The sequence below is a fragment of the Gallinula chloropus genome, assembly GCF_964237585.1.
Source record: "Gallinula chloropus genome assembly, chromosome: 18".
Classification (NCBI taxonomy): Eukaryota; Metazoa; Chordata; class Aves; order Gruiformes; family Rallidae; genus Gallinula; species Gallinula chloropus.
The window spans coordinates 1,228,881-1,250,527 of NC_140103.1; the positions used below are offsets into that span (position 1 = coordinate 1,228,881).

General features: G+C 61.2%; 1 protein-coding gene across 1 annotated transcript; it reads left to right on the forward strand.

The window, feature by feature from the left end:
* Positions 1-320: 320 nt before the first annotated feature.
* NR5A1 (nuclear receptor subfamily 5 group A member 1) lies at positions 321-17,277 on the forward strand (the record flags this gene model as incomplete). Its single annotated transcript, XM_084272668.1, has 6 exons — positions 321-422; positions 842-983; positions 4,637-5,277; positions 12,309-12,428; positions 12,952-13,099; positions 17,030-17,277. The coding sequence occupies 6 exons, from the start codon at positions 321-323 to the stop codon at positions 17,275-17,277; spliced, it is 1,401 nt and encodes a 466-aa protein (XP_084128794.1).
* Positions 17,278-21,647: the final 4,370 nt, after the last annotated feature.

A 21,647-nucleotide genomic window follows, 5' to 3' on the forward strand; every position in this document is an offset into this window, starting at 1 on the left:
GGTCGGTAGCGGGGCAGAGCGCGGCCCCGTCCCCGTGTCCCTGTGTCCCCGGGCTGGCAGGTCCCTCCGCCCCCACCCTGTCCCCGGCGCCGTGAGCAGCCCGCTCTCCCCAGAGGAGGTTCCCCAGCCCCCGGGGGGCTGGCCGCTCGCCCGCACCAACATGGAGATGCTCTTCCAGGCGCTATAAAGGGCTCCGGCTCCGGCACCTGCCGCTCGGTCTCCGCCGCGCCGCGCTCCCGCTCCGCACCCAGCGCAGGGGCTGGGGGCCGCCCCGTCCCGCTGACCCGCTGGCTTGTCCCGCAGCAGGGCCGCCGGAGGGGATGGACTATTCCTATGATGAGGACCTGGACGAGCTCTGTCCGGTCTGCGGGGACAAGGTCTCCGGGTACCACTACGGGCTGCTCACCTGCGAGAGCTGCAAGGTAGGAGCCGGCCGGGGCTGTGCGGGGCCGGGGCTGTGCGGGAGCCGCCGAACGGCGGCTGGGGCCGCGCGAGGACCGGTGCCGTGCGGGAGCGACAGCCGGGACCGGCGCCGTGCGGGGACCGGCGCTGCACGGGGACCGCGGCGCGGGGGAGCGGGGACCGGGGCCGTGCGGGGAGCGGGGAGGGGGCTCTGCGGGGGCCGGGGCAGCGGGGCCGGCCGCGGGCCGCTCCTCGCCCGTTTTCGTTAGCGGCGGATTCCCGTTCGGCGGCGGGACGGGACGCGGGCGCGGTGCGGGGGGAGCCTCCGTCGGAAGCGGGGCGCGGGGACCACGGGGTGCTGGTAGCGGGGTGCCGGTGGCGGGATGCCGGTGGCGGGATGCCGGTACCGGCTCCCGCCGCATCTTGGCCGCCGCCGCAGGGCTTCTTCAAGCGGACGGTGCAGAACAACAAGCACTACACCTGCACCGAGAGCCAGAACTGCAAGATCGACAAGACCCAGCGCAAGCGCTGCCCCTACTGCCGCTTCCAGAAGTGCCTCGCCGTGGGGATGCGCCTGGAAGGTAGGGCACGGCCGAGCTCCGCGGACGGGGCCGGGGGCTGCGGAGGGGGCGGCGGCGGGGCTGCGCGGTCGCCCCGGGGACGGTCGCGGTGTCCCCGCCGTGTCCCCGGGCCGGTGATTGTCGCGGCCGCTCCGATTCCGTTTTTTCCTCCCCAGAAAAACAAAAATTCGTTTTTTCGCGGCGCCTCCGGCTTTTCCTCCGGTTGTTTTTGTTTTGTTTCCCGGGGATTTTTGGCTGCTGCGGCTTCAACTTTCCAGGATTTTCTTTGCCGGGAGAACGGTTGGGAAATAGCGCAGAAATTATTGTTTTCCTTAAACATGTAATTCCAGCAGCCAAGACTTAAGGAAAACGTTAAAAATCACGGGGCTCGCAATAAAACTGCTGCAGACCCACCACGAATTGTGTGTCACCTCCCGGTGACATTTGCTGTAACGGATTTCTGGGTTGTCTGGCTCTGGGGAGCGCAATTACAGCCTCCCCGGCCACCGCCTCGTCCGTGTCGGAGGAGTCGATCCCGACTGAGGTACCAGAGCCGGGCCCCAGCATCCCCGATCTGTGTGTTGCGGTTTGTGCAGCGCTTGGCACAGGCCGGGCAAACGCATTCGGGAGGACAGATCGCTGGGCAGCGACTGCGAAGCAGAAGCAGAGAGGAGCCCCCCGCCGCCACAGCCAGCCACCTCTCCGCCTCATCTCCCCTGAATTCGTTTGCGTTTCGGGGAGGATGAAGCCGGCCAGATGTGCTGGCCGGGCTGAGCCCCTCACCTGTGGCCGGGCTGAGCCCCTCACCTGTGGCCGGGCTGCGCAGGGCTCCGCCCGCCTGGGCGCCCCGGGCAGAGTGCGGGTTAATCGCAAAGTACTCTGTGTACTCGCAGAGCGGCCGCTCGCTTCCAGGAGCGGGATGAGCGCCTGCGAGCAGAGTGAGACACAACATCGAGCAGCAAAATCAGCCCCTGCAAACTCCCGGCGTGGGCTGGCTTCCAGCCCCGGCTCCAAACACATCCCAGGTTTGCTCTCCTCCCTGCACTGGGATCGCCGGTGCCCCCCGATCCGTCCGTGGGTCTCGAGTAGTTTTGAGCTGTGCTGCGGGAGGGTTGGAGCACCGGGCAGGGGCTGGAGGGGCCGGGGGCAGGCAGGCAGGGGCAGGGGGGGACAGGCAGGGGCAGGGTTTGGTTGTTTGCTGCAGATTTTGCTCGCTGTGAGGCTCCCCCAGTCCCACAGCCCATGGGGCTGTGGTTTTTTGTTTATTTTCCTGCTGTTGGCTCCTTTGCAGAGTCCTGCGGCCGGAGGGGGGTATCACCCAGCCGAGGGTGATATTCCCATGGAATTGTCTCTTTTGTGGTAAAAAAAAAAATGGCAGGGAACACGAGGTGACCTTTGGAAGGTGAGCCTCCAGCTCCACAGGACAAAAGCCAACCCGAGATGATGGATTTTGGGGACAGTCCCCCCCCCCCCCCTTTGAAGTGCCTGAGGGGATGTTGCCTGGTCGGGGAGATCAGCACAGCCTTGGCCCAAGCCTGTCTGCACCCCCAGACACCCCCAGGCACCCCCAATGCTCCTGCCCGGGGTGGGAGAGGTGGGCGAGGGGAGGCAGAGCTCGGCAGGCAGCTCGCACTGCAGCAGCGAGAGGGAGTGGGAAGGGGGGCTGCAGGGCTTTTGGGGTGCTCCTGCCGGCTGCTCTGCCGGCTGCCCACACCCCAGGTGTGGCTCGAGGGCTGAGGGCTGGTGGTTTGGTCAGAGGGATGCTGGGGGTCCCGGTGCTTCCAGAGCAACTCAGCATGGGCCCCTTCCCCAGGGGTTGGGGTGCAGTGCTGGCTTCCCGGCAGCCAGCTGGGATGCAGCAAATGGCAAAGTTGTTCCTAATCCATGTGAGGCACAAACGGCAGGAAAAGAGGAGCAGGAGGGGAATTAAAAGGCCTCTTCTCCCTTTGTGTTCCTGCTGGGGGAGGGAAGGAGGGGTGCTGGCTGTCGCTTGCGGAGGGCTGGTGAGGCTGGGCTGTGAGCACCTCCCACTGCTTGTGGGGTGCAGGCAGCACCAGTGGGGTCCCTGCCTGGGCGCCCTTTCCTGGGGTCATGGGGGGTCTGCTTGGGACCTGCACCCCAGGCCTCGAAGGAGGTGTAAACACATCACTGCATGGGTGGGAGACTGGGGCTGGGTGTGCTCCAGCACTGCTGTGGGTTGCAACCAGGCACTCCAGCCCTGCCAGTGCCAGCCTGGGCTGCGTGTCAGCGCCTGATCACAGGGGGGGTCCGATCCTGGTGGGGGTACACACACATTTGGACTGCACCCCTGAAGTTAGGCACTGCCCTGGGGCAGCTCTCTGCTTCCCAGCGGCATGCAGGCAGGCTCTCAGGACTGTGTGTTTGGGGGGTTCACAGCAGCCCCCCACCTCCGAGGATGCCTCTGGCCGCCCCGCTCCCAGCAAGATGCTGTTTTCATGAAAAAAGAATGAGGGAGGAAGTGCAGGGCGGCTCCCCAGGGAGCACATTCCTGCTCGCCCTGGAAATGTTGCTGCTCCTGGCTGAGGCTGCTGTGTTCCCAGCCTGCTGCTGTGTTCCCAGCTCCCAGCCCTCCTCGGCAGTGGAGGTGCTGCTCTGGCTCCCCACGGGGCACCGGCCACTTCAGCAGCCCCAGGATAAATAGGTGGGAGAGGCAGAGGGAACTGCTGAGACACAAAAGCAAGACCCTCCTGCTGTCAGCAGGGACACGAACTAGCAGAGGGTTGGGGTTTTTTTCCTCTTTGATGCGAAGTCTGCAGGCTGCGCTCGGCAGCACACTCCTCTCCATCCCTCCCCACCACCATCCAGCTCACAGCGAGCTGATGCTCTTCCAAGGGTTGGTCAGGGCAGCAGCCCCCCCCCCGCCCCGGGAGCACAGTGGGGCGGTGAGGAGGGACAGGCTCCTGCTGCAGAGAAGCACCTGCTGCCTTGTGTGCTGACACATTCTTGGGCTTCTTTGGGGTTCAGTAGGAACATCTGCTTTGCTGCAGCCAGACGTTGTGGTGAGGCATCAGAGTGCCCCCCTTCTCCCAGTGGGACACTCCAGCAGCGCTCCTCAGCCGTAGGTGATGCCTGGCACGGATGGGCAGCCTCCTGCCCAAAAGCTGGCACAGCCCTGCTGCGGGGTGCAGAGTGTTGGGTGGGACCTGCCTGTAAGGGGGCAGAGGTCTGCAGCCCGGATGTGGGTGAAGCAGGGACCTGGGGGGCTGTGGGGTCTCAGGTTCTGCATAAAGAGGGAAATCCCAGGTCAGGCGTCATAAAATCCAAAGTGGGTGTTGGGTGCCCTTGTCTGCCCAGGCTTCATGGCTGTCCCTTGAACCCACGAAGGATGCAAACTGCTTTGTCCCCCAGCCAGTTTCATGGTTGAAGCTGAATGTCTCTTCCTTCCCTGCAATTCCCAGCGGCTCTGAAGGTGACCCCAGCAAGGCAAGAGCTGGGGCCAGACCCCCAAACCTGCTGTGTCGTGCCCCTGGTGTGCACGGCTGGGCTGGGAGTGGCACAGTCCTCTGGGAGCTGCCTGGGAATGTCTCCCTCCTGTCCCCAGCCCTGCTTGGCCACCAATTCCCACCCCCCTGTTTATTTTCTCCATGCCATGGGGAAGTGGTGGGATCCCTCCATGCGGATTCACTGCAGCTTTGCCCTCTCTCTGCCCCCAGCCGTTCGTGCCGACCGGATGCGCGGAGGCAGGAACAAGTTTGGACCCATGTACAAGCGGGACCGTGCCTTAAAGCAGCAGAAGAAAGCCCTGATCCGTGCCAGCGGCTTCAAGCTGGAGACCGTGCCTCAGATTGTGTCCCCGGTGCAGAACGACTACAGCCTGTCCTCCACCATCCACAGCATCCACGCCATGTCCAAGTCGTTGCCGCCCAACCCTGCTGCCCTGACGCCTGTCGACTACGAGCGCAGCCCCTACGGGACACCCTCCCTGGGAATGACTGTGCCCAGCCACGCGCCGCTGGCTGGCTACCACTACTCCTCCTTCCCCAACCGCACCATCAAGTCCGAGTACCCCGACCACTACACAACCGCGCACGAGTCTGTGCCCACCTACATGTACCCAGACACCTACCCCAGCAGCTCGCCCCCCGACATCCCGGAGGTCATCCTGAAGCTGCTGCAGCTGGAGCCCGACGAGGCGCAGGTGAAGGCACGGATACTGGCCTGCCTGCAGCAAGAGCAAGGCAAAGGCCGGCATGAGAAGCTCAGCACCTTTGGCCTCATGTGCAAGATGGCTGACCAGACCCTCTTCTCCATCGTGGAGTGGGCACGGAGCTGCATCTTCTTCAAGGAGCTGGAGGTAGGACCCTGGGCAAGGGGGGGAAGGATGCTGCGCTGGGTCAGGCTGTGGGAGGCAGGTAGGATTGGGGCTGGAATGCCTTAAGGATGGGGCAATGCCCGTGGGCACGGGCCTGGGGCTGCCGTCGCTGCTGATGTGCTGGTGCAGCCCCGTCCCGCTCCCCGCGCGGCTGGAGGCAGCGCCGGAGCAATTCCCGCTGTCGCCATGGGGCTAATGATTTCAGATTCATCACGGTGGGGGCAGGTGTGAGGCAATCGCCGGCAGAGTGACTGCTGTGTCAGGCTCAAGATATAATTGAAAAATGTAACGTTGAGGAATTATAGTTGAGACAATTCTCTCCTCCTTTGGGAGGAAAATCGATGCTGTCAGGTAGGTGCCTATTAGCAGCAGGCAGTCGGGGCAGGGCTGGCCGGGGCAGGGGACACCACCAGCGCCACTTCTGCTGCCAGCAGCCCGCAGCTGTGGTGCTGAGCCCGCTCCCTGGGCCATCCCAGCTAGAACATCCCCCCCGTACTTACTGGGGCCTAGAGGTGCGTTAGCAGGTCTGGGGCAGACTCTGCTGTGCTGCAAACCTTGCCAAGCTTTGAGACCTTTACCAGTCGTGTCCTGGGCTGACCTGAGATTCCCAAACTGGTGCAAAAAGGGGAGAAAAAAATTTGCAATGTGGCCAAAGCCCAGTGAGCTGTGTCCCAGAGCAGCTGGGACACTCAGGTGCCTTCCTATGCTCCAAGCTACCCAGCGCTGGCCAGAGGCACCCTCCTCCCATGGGGCTGTGGGGAGCGTGCCCTGGGATGGGGCCAGGCTGTTCCCCATGCCCACCCCGCACGGTGCCATGGGATCGAGTGTGGCAGAGCCTCGTGGCTCAAAATAGCCCCCAGCTGCCAGAACAGTGTCAGGAAACAGCATTGTGGGGGTGGGTCGGGCTCATTTCAATCATATCAGTGTCCAGCCTGGATTTTGGGAACAGGGTGGCCGTTGTTTTGCAGGAGATATTGTAAACAGTGGGAATTCAGCTCCCGGCGGCATTGCCATGTAGCCTTGTAGCTCCATTGTCAGCCTGATTGCACCACCAAAATAGGCTGTTTCCGTGTGAATCCGTGTCGGCGGGCGCTCCACGTGTGGGGGGACAGTGCCAGAGGCCTCACCTGGGCAGGGCCACCAGCGTCCCACCAGGAGCGGGGCATGTCACCCACCATGCCCAGGACGTGGTGCCGCAGGGAGGGGAGCTGGGCTGGGCATCCCCGGCCACCCCTGCCACCCCTGGGCCTTGAGCCTTTGGCTGCTGCACGGGGCGGGTTTCCAGCCGCTCGCAGGGCCGGGGACTGCAGGACGCCATGTCCTGCCTTGACTCCAGAGGGAGCGTGAGAAAGGGTGGTTGTGGCTGGCCTTGGCTCCCGCCGAGCCCCGGGTGCTCCGGCCCTTCTGTGTGTGTCCCCCCTGGGGCCGGTGCCGGGGCTGCCCGCTGCCCGCCCAGCACGGCACATCCTCCCTGGCGCAGGGCGGTGGCTTTCCCCTGGGCACATGGAGAGAGGTGGAGGGGAAGCAGGAGTTGGTCAGCAGCTCCTCAAGCTCCACTCCTGCTCCTTTGGGCACATAAAAGCCAATGGCTGCTGGGGCGGTAAATGAACTCCTGCTAGTGCAGCGTTTACAGCCTCACCCTAAAGCCCACTCACTGAGTAAAACGGCGGTCTCTGAGATTGATGGCTGTCCTACAGGCAGCCCTGCTGTGTGTGCTCCGGGCTCCTCAGAGCCAGGGATGACAGCAGCCCTGCCTCACGTCTGTGCCAAGGCGATGGTCTCCATCCCTGGCCAGGGAAGGGCTGTTGGCCGAGGGCAGGTATCCAGGCTGGAAGGGTGCTGGGCTGGGACATGGCTCCAGGGCAGTGTGCTAGGCTGATGCCAAGCAGGCAGGTGAGAAGGGGGATCAGGCAGATGCCCACTGTGCACGGCATCCCCTCCCTGAACACTCCCAGGACCCACGTGCTCCTGCTGCAGGGCTGTTCTGTGGCTTCTCACCGGGGCCTTGCAGGGAGCCTGGAGAGGAGGGAGCAAACCCTTGGGGATGCAGGGACCAGCCTCTGCTCCCTGCCCAAGGAGAGCAGGAGTGGGTTCCCCTGGGGCTAGCAGGTCCTGTTCCTATTCCCATTCCCATTCCCGTTTTCTCTCCTATTCCCTTTCCCATCCCCATTCCCACTAGGCGAGGGGCAGAGGCAGACGGAGCACAGGGTGGCCGGAGTGGGGGCCCTTGGGGAGAATGTGTGTGTCCCCCCAGGCCCTGGCTCCACCGCTGCACCCCGGGAAGGAGCAGGGGGGGAGCTGGGCTAATGGCCTCTTGACATCGGCTCGCACGCCACGTCCGCCCGCTGGCGCGGGGCAGTCAGATTGAGAACAGATTTAACTTCCCAGATATATCGTTTCATTTAAGGGCCAGTAATTCTGTCAGTCTGCCACTGACAAACGAGGGTCCCCATGCCAATCCGCCGGGGGAGACTGATGTCGCCGCGTTCATCTCATGTCACCAGGCAGAGAATTACGGACTGCGCTGGCCTTCGGAGGCAAGACTAATAATGCCGAGCAGCAGAGGGGGATTTGGGGGCCCGCTTGTTTATCGAGGGCCGGCCAGGCAGCCGCGGCGCGAGGCCGCGCGGGCGGAGGTGGAAGAGGTCAGTGCTGACGCCCATAAATACGAACTTTAACTGAGTCTAGATGAGATGTGTCAGGACTGAGGGAAGATTTGCAGCATCTCTTCAGGAAGAAAAATATGGGCTGGGGGTGAAATATATTTTGCTGGGTCGCGAGTCTCAGGCAACTTTGTCCTTTCAGATGTAATTTTTTTATATATATCTGGGGAGAGACGGGCAGGAAAGCGTGTGTGCACACGCACATTGCACACGCAGGCTGGGCCTGGCTTTGGGTGGGTTTATACACACGTGTCTGGTGTGTATAGGTGTTACTGCCATGTGTCCATGTAAATATCATGCACACAGGGGTGCAGTGACCTTTAGATTGGGATGAGCAGCCAGGAATGTTAAACAAATTGCCGTGGTTCCAGCCCTAAGGCCGGGCTGGGTGTGCAGCGGGTCCCTGCTGCCTGTGGGGGGGCACGGCGCAGCTGTGGGGAGGGGGTGGATGTGGGTCCCCTCCTCGCCCTGGGGCCAGGGCAAACCCCAGCAAGCTCCAGTGGCAGTGGGGGGGGAGGTAAACTAAGGGCCACACCGTTCCCATGGGCTGAGGGGTTCCTGTGGGTCTGGCTGTGGGGCTCCTCTCCTGTGCTTCTCCATAGAGATCCCAGAGCCCCGGTGAAGTCTATTTGTAGTCAGTCGCTTCTCTGCCTTCAGCGTGTGTGGGTCATCTTGACCCCATCTCCTGGCCAACAGCCAGAGAGTTTTTGGCAGATTTAAAATCTCCTTCTGGTCGGGGATGCTGCAGCAATGCTGAGCATCCTGTGCACTGGGGGAAATGTGACAGCTCTCCCTGCCTGCTGCCATCCCGGCTGGCGCAGCCCTGCCCTCGCCCCGGGAGCACGTGCAGAGCCAGGGTGCACACACAGCCTTGCAGCCCATGGCAGCACCGCGCTCTGCCAGCTGGGAGATGAGATGCTGGTGCTGCTGCACTCGCCTTGGCGGGTTTTGTGCTTTAAGGTGCCCATCGTGGTGGTCTCTGGGCAGGGAGGTGGGGACCTGCATTGACCATCAACACCTCAGCCTTGTGTGGGGTTTCGATTGCGGGTGGCTGGCGGATGGAAATCCACTTTCGCACTTCTCGGTAGCCAAGGCGACGGGTCCTGCTCGCACCCAGTAATTGCCCGGGCTGTGGCTGGGAGCACTGGTGTGTGCTGTGCACCTGCGAGGAGCTGCTGGGGCAAATCCTGTACTGGTGATCAGGGGCATCTGAGCATCCTTGTGCTGGTGGCGTGCTGACACCGGGCAGGGAGAGGTTGGGGATGGATGTCCTGGGACCCTCCCAGGGCTCCCAGCAAAGCAGTGATTGTTGGTGGGTCTCTGCTTCATGATGCTGCAGAGGTGTGGAAGGGCAGAGAGCAGTACCCAAGGTGGGGGATGTCCTGGACCAGCCGTGCAGGGAGCAGCGTGCACAGTGGGGCTGTGCTATCCCCATGGGGGTTTGGCTCTGGGGTCCTGAGGCTTGGGCACATTTTGGGGAGCTCCAACACTCCCAGGGGCTTCCTCTCCTCGTGCCTATGAATCCACAAGAGAGGGTTGCAGGAGGTTTAAACCAACACCCACAGCGGGCCTGGGAGCCCTGTGGCTGGGCTGTCAGTGCCCCCACACACACTGCCTTCCCTCCTGCCCCCAGCCCGTGTGCTGCAGGGAAGGGAACCTTTCTGTGGCCCCCAGCAGCAGTGTGCCCTGGGCAGCCAGCAGCATGGGGGTGCTCACCCAGCACCGGCAGCATCTTGCTGCTGCGTTTTATGAATGGGTTAAATGCTTGCTTTCAAAAAAAATCACCTCTCAAAGACAGCTTGCATCAGGTCCTTGATACAGCTCTCCCTTGGAAAGCCTTGACATTAAAAGAGGAAGATCCTTTGCTTAACTTTTAAAGGCGAGTGTGTGTGCGAGCTGCCTCGCTGGGAGGCTGGAGGGCTCTGAGTGGCTGTGCAGTAGCACCCTCTGCCCCCTGGGCACGGGGAGGGGGGTCTCCAGCCAGGAGCCTTCTTACAGAGGAGCCAGGCTGTTGGAGTGGGACCGTTGGGGGGGGATGACCACTGCCACCCCAACCCGGGGATGCCCAGCTTGGTGCTTGTGTGTGGACAGGACTGTGGTCTCTGGAGCCATCCCTGAGCCCTGCCAGGCCCCCAGAGCTCCCAGCCTGTCCCATCCCATTCCCAACCACACCCCCTCCATGCCATGGCTGCGTGACTCCGGCACATGGCGATGCTCCTGCGAAAGGGCCGTGGCACGGGGGAGCAGCCATGGGGCAGGCGCAGTGGGTGAACCCTGCCGCTGAGGGGGTGTGAGGAGATGCTCTGGGGGGGGGAGGTCTGAGCCCCCCGGAGGAGTTTGGGGGAAGCTGCTTGGTTGTTTTTAAAGAAAGGAAAGACTTTCGAGAATTGTCCAGACGCTTCCTTTTGGTGAAAGTAGACATTTAAAAAAAAAACATTTTCAGAGGAGACTCCTTCTTCTGTCTCTTCCGAGACAGGAGCTCATCCTGCTCAGGAATGAGGCACAGGAAGGAGCTTCCAAAACAACGCCCCAGCTCAGCTGGAGCGGAGGAGCTCGGCACTGGCCAGGAGCGTGCGGCGGGGCTGGCAGCGCGCTGTCACGGCGCAGCGAGGGCTGGCGGTGCTTGTGGCCAGCTGCTCGGCTCGGGGCAGAGGTCACTGAGAACGCAGAGAAATCTCCATTTTGTTTTGATGCAGAATGAGCTTTTCCCCAGTTCTTTGTTCAGCAGCCGAACAGAAACCGCACGGCCTGTACAGCAGGGCCACAGGCTGCGGCTCCGGCACCGCCTGGGTGATGGGGCGGCCTCGGCAGCCCCCCTGCACCTCCCTGCAGGCAGGTTCTGGGCTGTGGGGCAGGAGTGGGCAGCACAGCCCTGGGCAGCACAGCCCCTGGCAGTACAGCCCCAGCCGCTCTCACCGCCTTCTGCGCCGCATCTCCCTCGCTGCACGTCTGGGTCTCACCACCCACTGCACTGGAGAGACAAATCCCAGCAGCTCACGGGGAGCGTGGGGCTCCGAGACCATAAAGCTCTTTCTCATCTGCTTTCTATTCCTCCTGCAATCTCCCAGCACTGGGTTATTGCAGCGGCCTCAGCAGAACGAGGGTATTATCCAGCCCTGTGATGCTGCATCTGTCTTCCTGCTATTAGAGGCAGAGAGCACAATGACACTGCAGAGCTCTTCTGCCGGCGCCGGATTTGCTCTGTGTGGAAGTATTACAGACACCCCCCGGCCCTTCCCAACCCCAGCCCTGTGGCAGAGGGGGTCGTCTGGGCAGGGTGGGGGTTCACCTCTTTGCAGATAGGCCCGAGGGTCCCCTGGAGAGCAGCAGTGAGGGGATGAAGCTGGTGACGCGTGGTGGCTGTCGGTGGGGATGGCAGCTGGGTGTCATGTCTGCTGCCATCCCACCCTGAGCTGGGACAGCAGTGTGCCCCACACCTCACCACCACTCCTGGCATGGGGGCCGGGCAGGGCTTTTTGTTTTGCCAAGCACAGCTGCTGGTGCTGGCAGCTCTCCTGCCCGGGGCCGCCGCTGCCTGCAGCCCACCCGCTTTCCCTGCAGAGGCCGGGGCAGGTCATGTCCCGGGCCGAGCTGCTCACTGGAGGCAGTGGCTGTGAACGCTGGTACCTGTGCCAGCACCTACACACCAGCACACATGTAAACGTGCACATGGTCACACGTGTGTCATTCGCTGTCCTCTCCTCCCACCCGCCGTGGAGGGAGGGCCAGAGAGGACCCATGGGATCAGCAGGGAGCTGAAGGGGGGGGGAACCCAGTTACATGCCAGCATGGGCAGACATGGGAACCAGGAGACAAACCAGGGCTTTGCAATTAACATTTCATTAATTGGATACAGCAGCTCCTCATGAAGAGCTTAATCACAGTCAGGCTGCAATTTCCACTTATAAAGGTGTGTGAGAGAGGTTGAGGAGGGTCTAGTGAAGTGGGGTTCAGGCTCCTAAAAGAAAAATAATTTAAAAAGTCAAGTCCTGGGCTTTTTCCAGGCTGTGGGGGTCAGGGACAGGGTCCTGTCCCATTTGGAGGAGCTGGGCTCCCAAGGGAGGTGAGTGATGCCCCTGGCACCTTCCTGTAATGGACTGGGCAGCAAAGGTGGGTACAAACAGACCTGGGGCAAGGTGGGGCTCTGTGGATGGGGGACCTGGGGGCTTCAGGGGAAGGCAGAGGTTGATGTTCTGTGCCAAGGCATTGCTGGAGTGTGGGGTGCACCCTTGAATGCAGAGCTGGGGGCTGGAGGAGTGGTGTGGGGACTAGGGCAGCCTGGCCCCCTCCTGTCAGCCTGGGGTGGCCCTGGGTGATGGGTGTCAGCACACTGCTCTGGCTGTGTTTCAGGTGGGTGACCAGATGAAGCTGCTGCAGAACTGCTGGAGTGAGCTCTTGGTGTTTGACCATGTCTACCGGCAGCTGCAGCACGGCAAGGAGCACAGCATGCTGCTGGTCACCGGCCAGGAGGTGAGTGCAGGGGCCGCTGTGGTTGGGGTGGTGGTGGCCGGGCAGTGGGGCTGGAGCAGGGGGGGTACAGGGGTGACTTTTGGCTTCCTTCTGGCTGAGCACTGCTGACCTAGTCAGGGCAGACAGATTGTCTCTGCTGCGTTCTGGGACTGCTTGTAATGTTCCATCCCATCCCGACCCAGGATCCAGCTCCTGCTTCTGGAGACAGCAGTTTCTCATGGAAGTTCAACAGCCACACCTGCACTTGCAGAGACAGGGCACGAGGGAGGGCCCCTTCCTTCCCTGGGGTGGTTTTGGGAGAGGTGGGCACCTGTGATGCCAGTGCTCTGTGAAGGACCCCCCTGTTTTATGTGGGGCTGGAGAAACAGGGTTCTTGTTGCGCCCACCAGCCATCGCTTTAATGCCCCTAATCCCCAGTTGGTGCAGTGGGCTGGTGCCTGGGTCCTGTCCTGTGTGGGGGTCCCCTGCAGCGGGTTTGGGGGGGCTGGGACAGCTGTGGCTGATGCCGTCCCTGTCCCCACAGGTGGACATGTCGACTGTGGCGGCCCAGGCGGGCTCCATCCTGAACACGCTGGTGCTGCGGGCGCAGGAGCTGGTCCTACACTTGCACGCACTCCAGGTGGACCGGCAGGAGTTCGTCTGCCTCAAGTTCCTCATCCTCTTCAGCCTCGGTGAGCGTTCCCATGGGGGGCACTGGGAGGAGGGGGTCGTGGCTGTGGTGCTGCGGGGTCTTGGGGCAGGGAGGAGGGAGCGGGGCTTGAGGAGCACACGCATGCCGGGGTTCAGCCGTGCTGGGTACTGTGACTATGTGCGACCCAGGAGGTTTTAATGAGGGGCAGGAGCAAGGGCTGGGATCTGCCGGCTCCTTTGCCTTGTGGGGGATGCTAAAGGTCTCCCACGGCGGGGGTGGCTTTGCCCTGGCCTCCTGGGACATTCCAAACCTGCTGGCAGAGAGGAGCCTGTTTTGGGCACTTGCCCACTGCGCTGGGAGGGAAACAACCGGCTGATATGGCCAGGGCAAAACAGGCGTGTTGACAGAGCCGGGCCCGGGGCCCTATCTCCCGGGCCTTGCGTCAGAGGCCTGTGCCACCGCGGCCGGGCAGGGCTGCGTGTGGCTCCTGATTAGGCTGCGCTCCGTCAGGCCCAGGCGGCGGGTTCACACGCTCCTGCCTCACCTAGACAAAATACACAGGAGCTGCTGCCAGCACCACACCACGCCTGGGCCTGCGGCGCTGTGCACCCCTGATCCTGCCCCGCTCCCCCCAGGCCTCGCTGCCACCCCCATGGGGAGCGTCTTCCCATCCACAGCGGTCAGGGCGCGTCTCCCTGTCCTCTGGGCATCACCCCGAGGCAGGGACACCCACCAGAGTCCCATCAGAGAGATCTCAGTCCATGGCAGGGCTGTGCATGGTGCTGAGCACCGCGGTGGGGACCCCAGGGTGCCTGGCCACCTTCATTACTGGTGCTGACACCTTGTCCTCAGTCCTGTCCCAGCAGGACATCTCACCTGCTGGCATGAAGGCGGCAGTGGGGCTTGCAGGGGACTCATCTGGCTGCTGTGCTCCTGGCTCGCACCTCTGCCGCTGCGGCAGCTTCACTTCCACACCTCCCTGGCTGCTGCTAATTGCACGGACCCAGACGGGGCAGCAACGGGAATGTCCCCAGGGAAACTTGTGCTGGGGTCCCCGCGGTGTCTGGGTGCTGAGCTGGGACAGCGAGCCCTGCTCAGGGCAGCCCTGTCTCCATCCCCATCCCAATACCTCTGTTTGCACTTGTGCACCATGGGTCCCATCCAGGGGAGGCCTGGAGAGCCTGATGTGTTGATGCCTGCTCCAGGAGCAGCACAGCCACAGGGTTAATGGGTTAAGTGGGAGCACTGACTGCTGCAGGCAGTGGGAATCTGCTCCCCCATCCGAGGGGCTGGGTCAGGTCCAGTACAGCCTCAAGGACCCACTGTCTTGGGTTGGGTTTGCTCTGGAGGAGTTCCCTATTATCAGGCAGGTCTGGCAGTGGTGGGTGCCCTGGGCAGGTGGGTGTTGTGGAGTGCAGGAGCCACGCTGCTGCTCCATCCTGCACCTGCAGCTTTCTCTTTTTCCAGAGCTGTTTTGAAATCCAGAGAAGTGGGATACGATAATTTGCTGTTCAGGCAGTGATAAGCTGTGGCACAAACAGTGCCTGGGCTGGGGAATCAAGGAGCCTAGCGGGCTTCTGCCCTGAGCTGGGACCTTCCCCACAGGCTCAAACTGGGAGGGCTGGTCACCCCACAGCCCCTGCAGCCACGGCTGCTGTGCCGATTCCCCGGAGCAGCAGTGTTCAGGGGAGGCACGGAATCACACAGCTCTATTTTCCCAGACATAATTTTGCCCCAAATCCAACTTTTTCTCTCCATATTGCAGAGCTCACTTGGAGTAATTTGCCCTTCGCAGGCTCAGCTGTAGAGGATGGGATTGTGTATTATGTGCAGGATGTAATTGCCTTTAACAAGAGAATTTCCACATTTACCACTCTGCCACAGCACAATCAAAGCCAAGCCCCGCTCACAAGAGCTGCCATTTGAGTTCTAAATAGATTTCTCTCCTGAGCAGGTAAAGAGATTTAATTAAAATTAGGGCTTCTCAAAATAGCAATATTTATGAGGACGGCACAGGTTAGCTTTGTTCTACAGAAGGGCTTAATAGAGCCTTAATGGATTGACCTATCATTCGATTTCATGACTTACATTCATGAAGCAGCTACTCTTGGGGAGGGGAGGAAGAGAGGCTTTTATAGCCCACATTCCCTTAAGCGTTTGCAATTTATCAGCAGCTTCTCCCAAACAAAAGGAGCTGTGAATAGGAAGAACACTTGAGGGCATAGAAATAATCCCAGGCATATCTGTATGTGTGATGGGAGGCTTTGTCACAGGACAGTCTTTGCAACTGCTGCAGTGTCTCTAAATGAAGTGAGTCAATGTTATTTGGACAACATTCTTTATTCCTTGCAGGAATGAAAAGATTATTCAAATATTCAATTAAACAGTGAATAGGGTCTTTCAGAGAACCAGGTGAGTTCATCGAGTAGAACTAGCTATTGTTGAGCCAACTCAGGGGATAGATTTGACATTTATCAATATAACTTCTTTTTTTTTAATGACATGCACAATAACCTTATGCAGATAAAGAGATTTCATAACAACAAGCCGGGTAGAAGGGAGACGGCCACAATAGGAGCAAATGTGCTGCAGGAGTGAAAAGGGAAGAGTGATCTGATAAAGTGCATCTTGGCATGACCTGCGGCGCTTTGTGCGGTGCCACGCAGCCCAGCCCTGGGCATGGCCGGAGGCTGGGTCTCCCCAGGCACCCCCCAGCCCTCCTGCTGCTCCCTGGGCTCTGCCTGAGGTCTGCCAGCTTTGCCAGGCTGGAGCAGCCCTAGTCCTGTGGCCCCCCAAAGGGAGCAGTGTGGGGGTCATAGACACTCCCACCGGACACTTGGGGTCCTGTCTGCTCCCTCCCAACTGCTGCTCAGCCCTTGGGCTGTGGGAGGGGCCCTTCTGGGTCAAAACCATGTTTGGGTCCCCTCTTATTTGGGGCTGAAAGCCAGAAATACCCCCCGACACCTGGCCAGGGCCTGTGCCCACCTCTCCCTGTTCTGGTGGGCGGCACGTCTCTGGGCTGCCAGCACAGACCAGGGTTTGGCTGTGTGTCAGCAGCCAGGGGACACGGGCAGCAGAGCTGGTGGTGCTGGTACCCGAGCGTGGTGGGGCCGGGTCCCTCCGTGCTGGACAGTAAATCTCTGCACCATCTCTCCCTGAGCAGGTGCAGTGCTGGGGGTTGCGGCGAGGTCTCCCATAGGTGGGTGCTGAGATACCCCTGTGTGAAGCTGTGGCCAGCTGACAGGGCAGAGCACAGCTGGAACCTGCGTGCAGGGACTGTTCATGGGCTGTTGCAGAGCTGGGGAACAAGTGTGTGGTTCCCAGAGCACTTTTAGCACCCTGGGTGCCCAGGCAGCACCCTTGGAGGGCAGATCCCAGCTTAGGCTGCTTTGAAAGCTTGAGGAAACCCTGAGCTGCCATCCCGGGCTGTCCCTGCTGTCGCCTTCTGCCATGGCTGCAGCCCTGGGGGTCATGAGTTGTGGTCCTCAGTGCTGTGCCTCTGCCTGGGTGCTGCTGTGCCTGCTCCGCAGGCAGCTGGGCTGACCAGAGGGGCTATGGGGAGCTGCTGCAGCCCTGGCAGGGTGTGGAGGATTAGGGTTTCCAGGCTGGTGAGCCCTGTTGCTGCGTTGGAAAGATGAGGTTTATCAGGGAATTAATTCAGCCGCTTCCCCGACCTTCAGGAATTAGAGGGGGCTGATGGCAGCGCTCCCTGTGCTCGGGTGCAGCTGGTGATGAGTCTCAGCTTTGCAGCTTTCTGAGGGGGCACGGGCCCTTCTGCTGCCAAGGGGGCTTTAGGTCTCCATCCTCAGGGTTGGGGGAGACCAGGGAGGCAGGAGCCGGGCATGGGCCTTCCTGTGCTGTGCTCTCCCGCACGAGGGGTGTTGGTGTGGGAGCTGAGGGTTCCTCCCAGCACAGAACAGTACAGGTGGGGCACATGTAGGAGCGGCACGGTTTGAACGTCCCTTTGCAGACGTGAAGTACCTGGAGAACCACACGCTGGCTAAGGACGCTCAGGAGAAGGCCAACGCGGCGCTGCTGGAGTACACGGTGTGCCACTACCCCCACTCCACAGACAAGTTCCGCCAGCTGCTGCTGCGGCTGGCCGAGGTCCGGGCGCTGAGCATGCAGGCAGAGGAGTACCTGTACCACAAGCACCTGAGCGGGGAGGTGCCCTGCAACAACCTCCTCATCGAGATGCTGCACGCCAAGCGGACTTGAGTGCAGACCCGGTGGAACCCGGCGCTGCCGGCGGCACGGCAGGGGCAGGATGCGTGCCCGGGGCTGGCGGGCCGGTGCTGCCCCCCCACCCCGCCTCTCTCAGTGATGCTATTTAACCTGTACTATTGGAACAGCCCCAGATGGTTTATTTGAATACGCAGCAAGGACGGTTGATGGCTGCGGGGCCGTGGGCTTGGCTGCCAGACCACCCCATCGGCCCCTCCGCGCACCCGGTGCTCAACCTGTCGCCTGCCTCACCCGGCTCTGCAGCGTGAAGGAAGGGTAAAGCCTGTCCAGGCTTTTCTCCTATTTATGCTCCTATCCTGCTGCTCCTACCAGCTGTTTCTCCATCGCTGCCATCCCTCACCCAACCCTGCCCCATGTCTCAGGGCCCCTCGTGCACCGGGCAGGGGAGAGGTGGGGTGAACCCCCCCACTCTGGGTTGCGGTTTTGTGACAGTTGGTGTGTCCCCAGGCACCAGGGCAGAGAAATGGACTTCTGCAGGAGCCAGGGAGAATCCCTGGGCTGGGGTTAGAGATGAAGACGTCAGCCCCACGCAGTCACACTGGGACTGTGCCAGGGTCCCTGCTCCTGACTCCCTGCAGTGCCAGTTCCTGCTCTGCATCCCACAGCTGCCCTGGACGAAGGTAGGCAGAGAGGGGCAACGCTGAGCCCTCAGCTTTGATGCTTTTTGGCAGTGCTGGGGGAACTGGCTGTGGCTTCACAGCCTGTGGGAGCTGTGGTGCCGGCAGCCCACGGGTCTCTGTGGTCAGGACACTTTCCTGCAGAGGCTCCGAGATGTGGTACCAGGAGCTGTACCACAGCTGTACCACTGTCCTTGGGATGCTTTGGGTCCACAGTCCTGCTGCTCCCCCATCGGTGCCAGTGCAGCATCCCTGTGACTGGGAAGCTTTGCAGGTCACGGTGCCCCAGCAGCATCGGCACAGTGGGTGGAACTGGTTCCCAAAGCACAAGGACGTGGTGGCCCCAGGAAGGTGTCCTGCCTCGCTGCGGCTCCCAGCCCTGTCCAGGCAGTGTCTGGAGAGCAGCCGAGGGGCAGGATGGGGCAGGGGACAGTCCCTCTCCCCTTCCTACCTGCAGGGGATGCTGGCAAAGCGGCAGTGGGGGGAGGGAGGTGCGGGGTCCAGCCCCTGCACTCCAGGTCCCAGGCAGCACCAGGTCCAGGCTACAGAGAGCCCAGAGCTGCTCCCATGCCTGGATGTGTTCCAGGGCCTGGGAGATCTGGGGGGCTTTGCAGCCCCCCCTGCATTTACCTGCTCAAGTGCATGAGCAAGGAGTAATAAGAATTGCCCCGTGCTGCGCTGAGCTGAGCCCCCAGATCTGCTGTTGCGCTCTGGTGTGTCCCCTGGTGACAGCTGATGCTGTGACAAAGCCACAAGCAGAGAGCTGTGCCCTGCTGTGGGACTGGGGCTCAGAGACTGGGCTGGGCAGCTCAGGGGGGCTGCAACTCCCCAGTCTGGGACGTGCTGGATGCCTGCTGCTGCTTTCTCTTAGTCCCAGCCATCCTCTCCTCTTGCCCTGCTGCCACAGCTGGGCAACCCACTGTGGCCCCCCAGCACCCACCCCCCCCGGGGTTCCTCCAGTGCAGCAGGGGTTGGTTGGGGTCCTTGGTGGGGTTTGCTCCTCGTTTGGAGCGGGGATGTCACCTGCCTGGCTCTGGGCAGAGCCGGTGCCTTGAGGAGCCGCAGAGGCTGCGCCCGGAGCCGCAGGGTGTGTGGAAGCTTGTTAGGTGCAGAAGAGCATGTTTGTCTCTGCTTTTCAACATGTTTGTGCATTTTCCTCCTCAAGTCTGTGGTTCGGTTTCACCCTCTTCTTTTTGTGAACTTCAAGAACTGGAGAAAATGGTCTGGGAGGTAAAAGATGTTTTATTTTCAGAAAATGAAAAGTGTCCTTAAGTGTCTCTCTCTGTCTCTCACATCCTTTCCTCCCTCTCATCCCTCCCCTTCCCCACTCCCCACCCTTCCTTCCCAGGCAGGAGGTTACCAACTTCCTTGTCAAGAGCAAACCACTGTAATAAATTTTGCAGTTCATTTAAGAAGGCAGACTCTGTCGTCTATGGGTGTCTTTCCAACCCTCCTTGTTGGTGCCACCCTTCCTCCTGGTGGGGTGCCCAGCCAGCCATCCCACAGCAGAGACCCTGGTGCCCACAGGCATCCTTTGGTGGGACAGGGGCCCTGTGGCTGGGGGGGGGACTTGCTGCTGTGGCACGATGCGCAGCGTTGGTGGCTCAGGATCGGGTTCAGAGCTGCTGGCAATCACCATAGCGACTCTGAGTGTGTTTTGTGAGTGAGCCCATGAATGACACCACGTCCTGGTGAGCTGCTTCCACTTGGGATCTTTCCTGCAGCCTTTGGTGGTCGCTGTGGCTGAGAGCCCCCAGGGCAGGGAGCAAGCCCAGGGCAGAGCTCTGCGGTACGTTTGGTGACCTGTCTGTCTGTATTTCAGGGTGGGCAGCACCCCACACCCTGGCTTTCCCCAGCCCCGGGGCTGGAGGTGCTGACTGATCCCTGGAGTGGTGGTCCACACTCACCCCCTGCTCCTGAGCCACACAGGGCTGCTGTGCCCAGCAATCCACACTGGGCTGAGGCCAAGGAATGATGCAGGAGGACCCCCCCAGTGTCCCGGTCCCCAGACCATAGCCAAGCCCTCCCCCACACTTCTTTCAGCTCGTGGAGCCTCAGCACTCTGCTGCACCCCTTCCCCAGGGTACACTGCAGTGAGGAGAGGAGGGTGCCTTTAAAATCAGCATTTACTGTTGTCATAATCAGCAAAAGGACCGGGGTGGGGGGGTGGGGGTTGGTTTAGGTGCTCTACACACTTGGGAGGGCAAAGGGTGGTGTTTACAGGAGAACCAGTCAGACACAGAGAACAGCAGAACCCTCAGCCCATTAGTCAAGCAGGACCCCGGGGAGGGGCAGGGAGAGGATGTTTGTCCTAAGCAGCAGAAGATGCTGTTGCAGTCAGCCGGTTCAGAAAAGGCTTGAAGCCAGCCCTGTCTTCCTTGGTGCATGTGCTTCCCACTCGGAGCATCCCCAGCCCTGCCCCGGTCGAGCTGTGTGGGGCCAGCAGCAGCACTGGGTGAGGCAGCCGTCCTCCTGGGCACAGGAGCCTGGGGACACATTTGGGGCACGGCTGCTGCCTGCTCCAGGTGCCCCAAGTTAAACAAGAGCCAAGAGCAGCCACACGTGAGCTCGGCTGTCTCAGCAGTGGGGGCACGAGCCGCAGGGAGCCCCAGGCTGGGCAGGGGTCACAGCGAGTACCTGCCCCGGGGGGGACTGGGGCAGCCTTCAGCAGCAGCAGAAGCCTCATGAGACCCCTGCACTGCCCCAGTCCTGCCTTGGTTTGGGCCGCACACGCTGCTAGGAAGAAGTGCAGGGCTGCCAGCTCTGCCCGGGCTGGGACAGCTCTCCGTGTGGAAGCCAGCTCCTCCATCCTCTCGGCTGTTGGAAGAGCCTCAGCGCTGTGGGCCTGTCACCCAGAACCTCCTCAGAAACCTAAAGCAAAAGAGAGATGGTCTCAGCAGGGAGGGGAGGGGAGGGGTCCCTCCCAGGGCAGCAGGTGTCCAGCAGGGTCCTGTGTCACACTGGGGGAAGCACAGCCCAAACCTGCCCCGAGATGGAGCACGGAGGATGGAGCACGGCCAGCGCTGCCTTTCACTGGTGCGGCATCTGCCCCCCGACCCCTTTAGGGGGGGTCTCTGAAATGAGGTCCTTATGGCAGGAAGCCAAAGCATCTTCGGTGAGGAGAAACCTCTTCTCCCCCCGCTCAGTAATTAGCCCACTGTGCACAGTGCCAAGCTCCCAGAGTGCTGAAGAATGAGGTTTAACTGGGATTTGATGACAATACCAGCACCACCATGGCAGGGAGCAGCGATGTCCTGTGGGCTGCACCAAATCTGTCAGGGCACAAGGTACCTCAGCCCATTGGAAAGGACCATGGCACAGGCAGCAGCTGCAATCCCACCACAGAGGGGCCTGGCAGGGTTGGCATGGGCGGGGGGTTGGTGCTTTACTGGCTGTGAATCCCAAAGACTCACCATTTCCTTACTTTTTAAAAATCCCAATCTTATTACCGTGGTGTGGCAAGAGTTGCAGGATTCCTCGGTATTGATCCCGGGCAGGCTGGGCCGTGGAGACAAGCTCCATGTTGCTATGTGTGGCTTAGCAACATATAAATGTATTCAAACAGAATAATGAAATTATCGTGGGGAAAACAAAGCAGCCATCACTTGAAGAGCTGGAGGATGTGGAGGCCTCTTGGAGCTCTTGTTTGCCAAGACAAGGAAGACGGTACTTATTGTTTGTGCAAATATGTGAACCCCCCCAGCCCCCCCACTTACATAAAGGGTG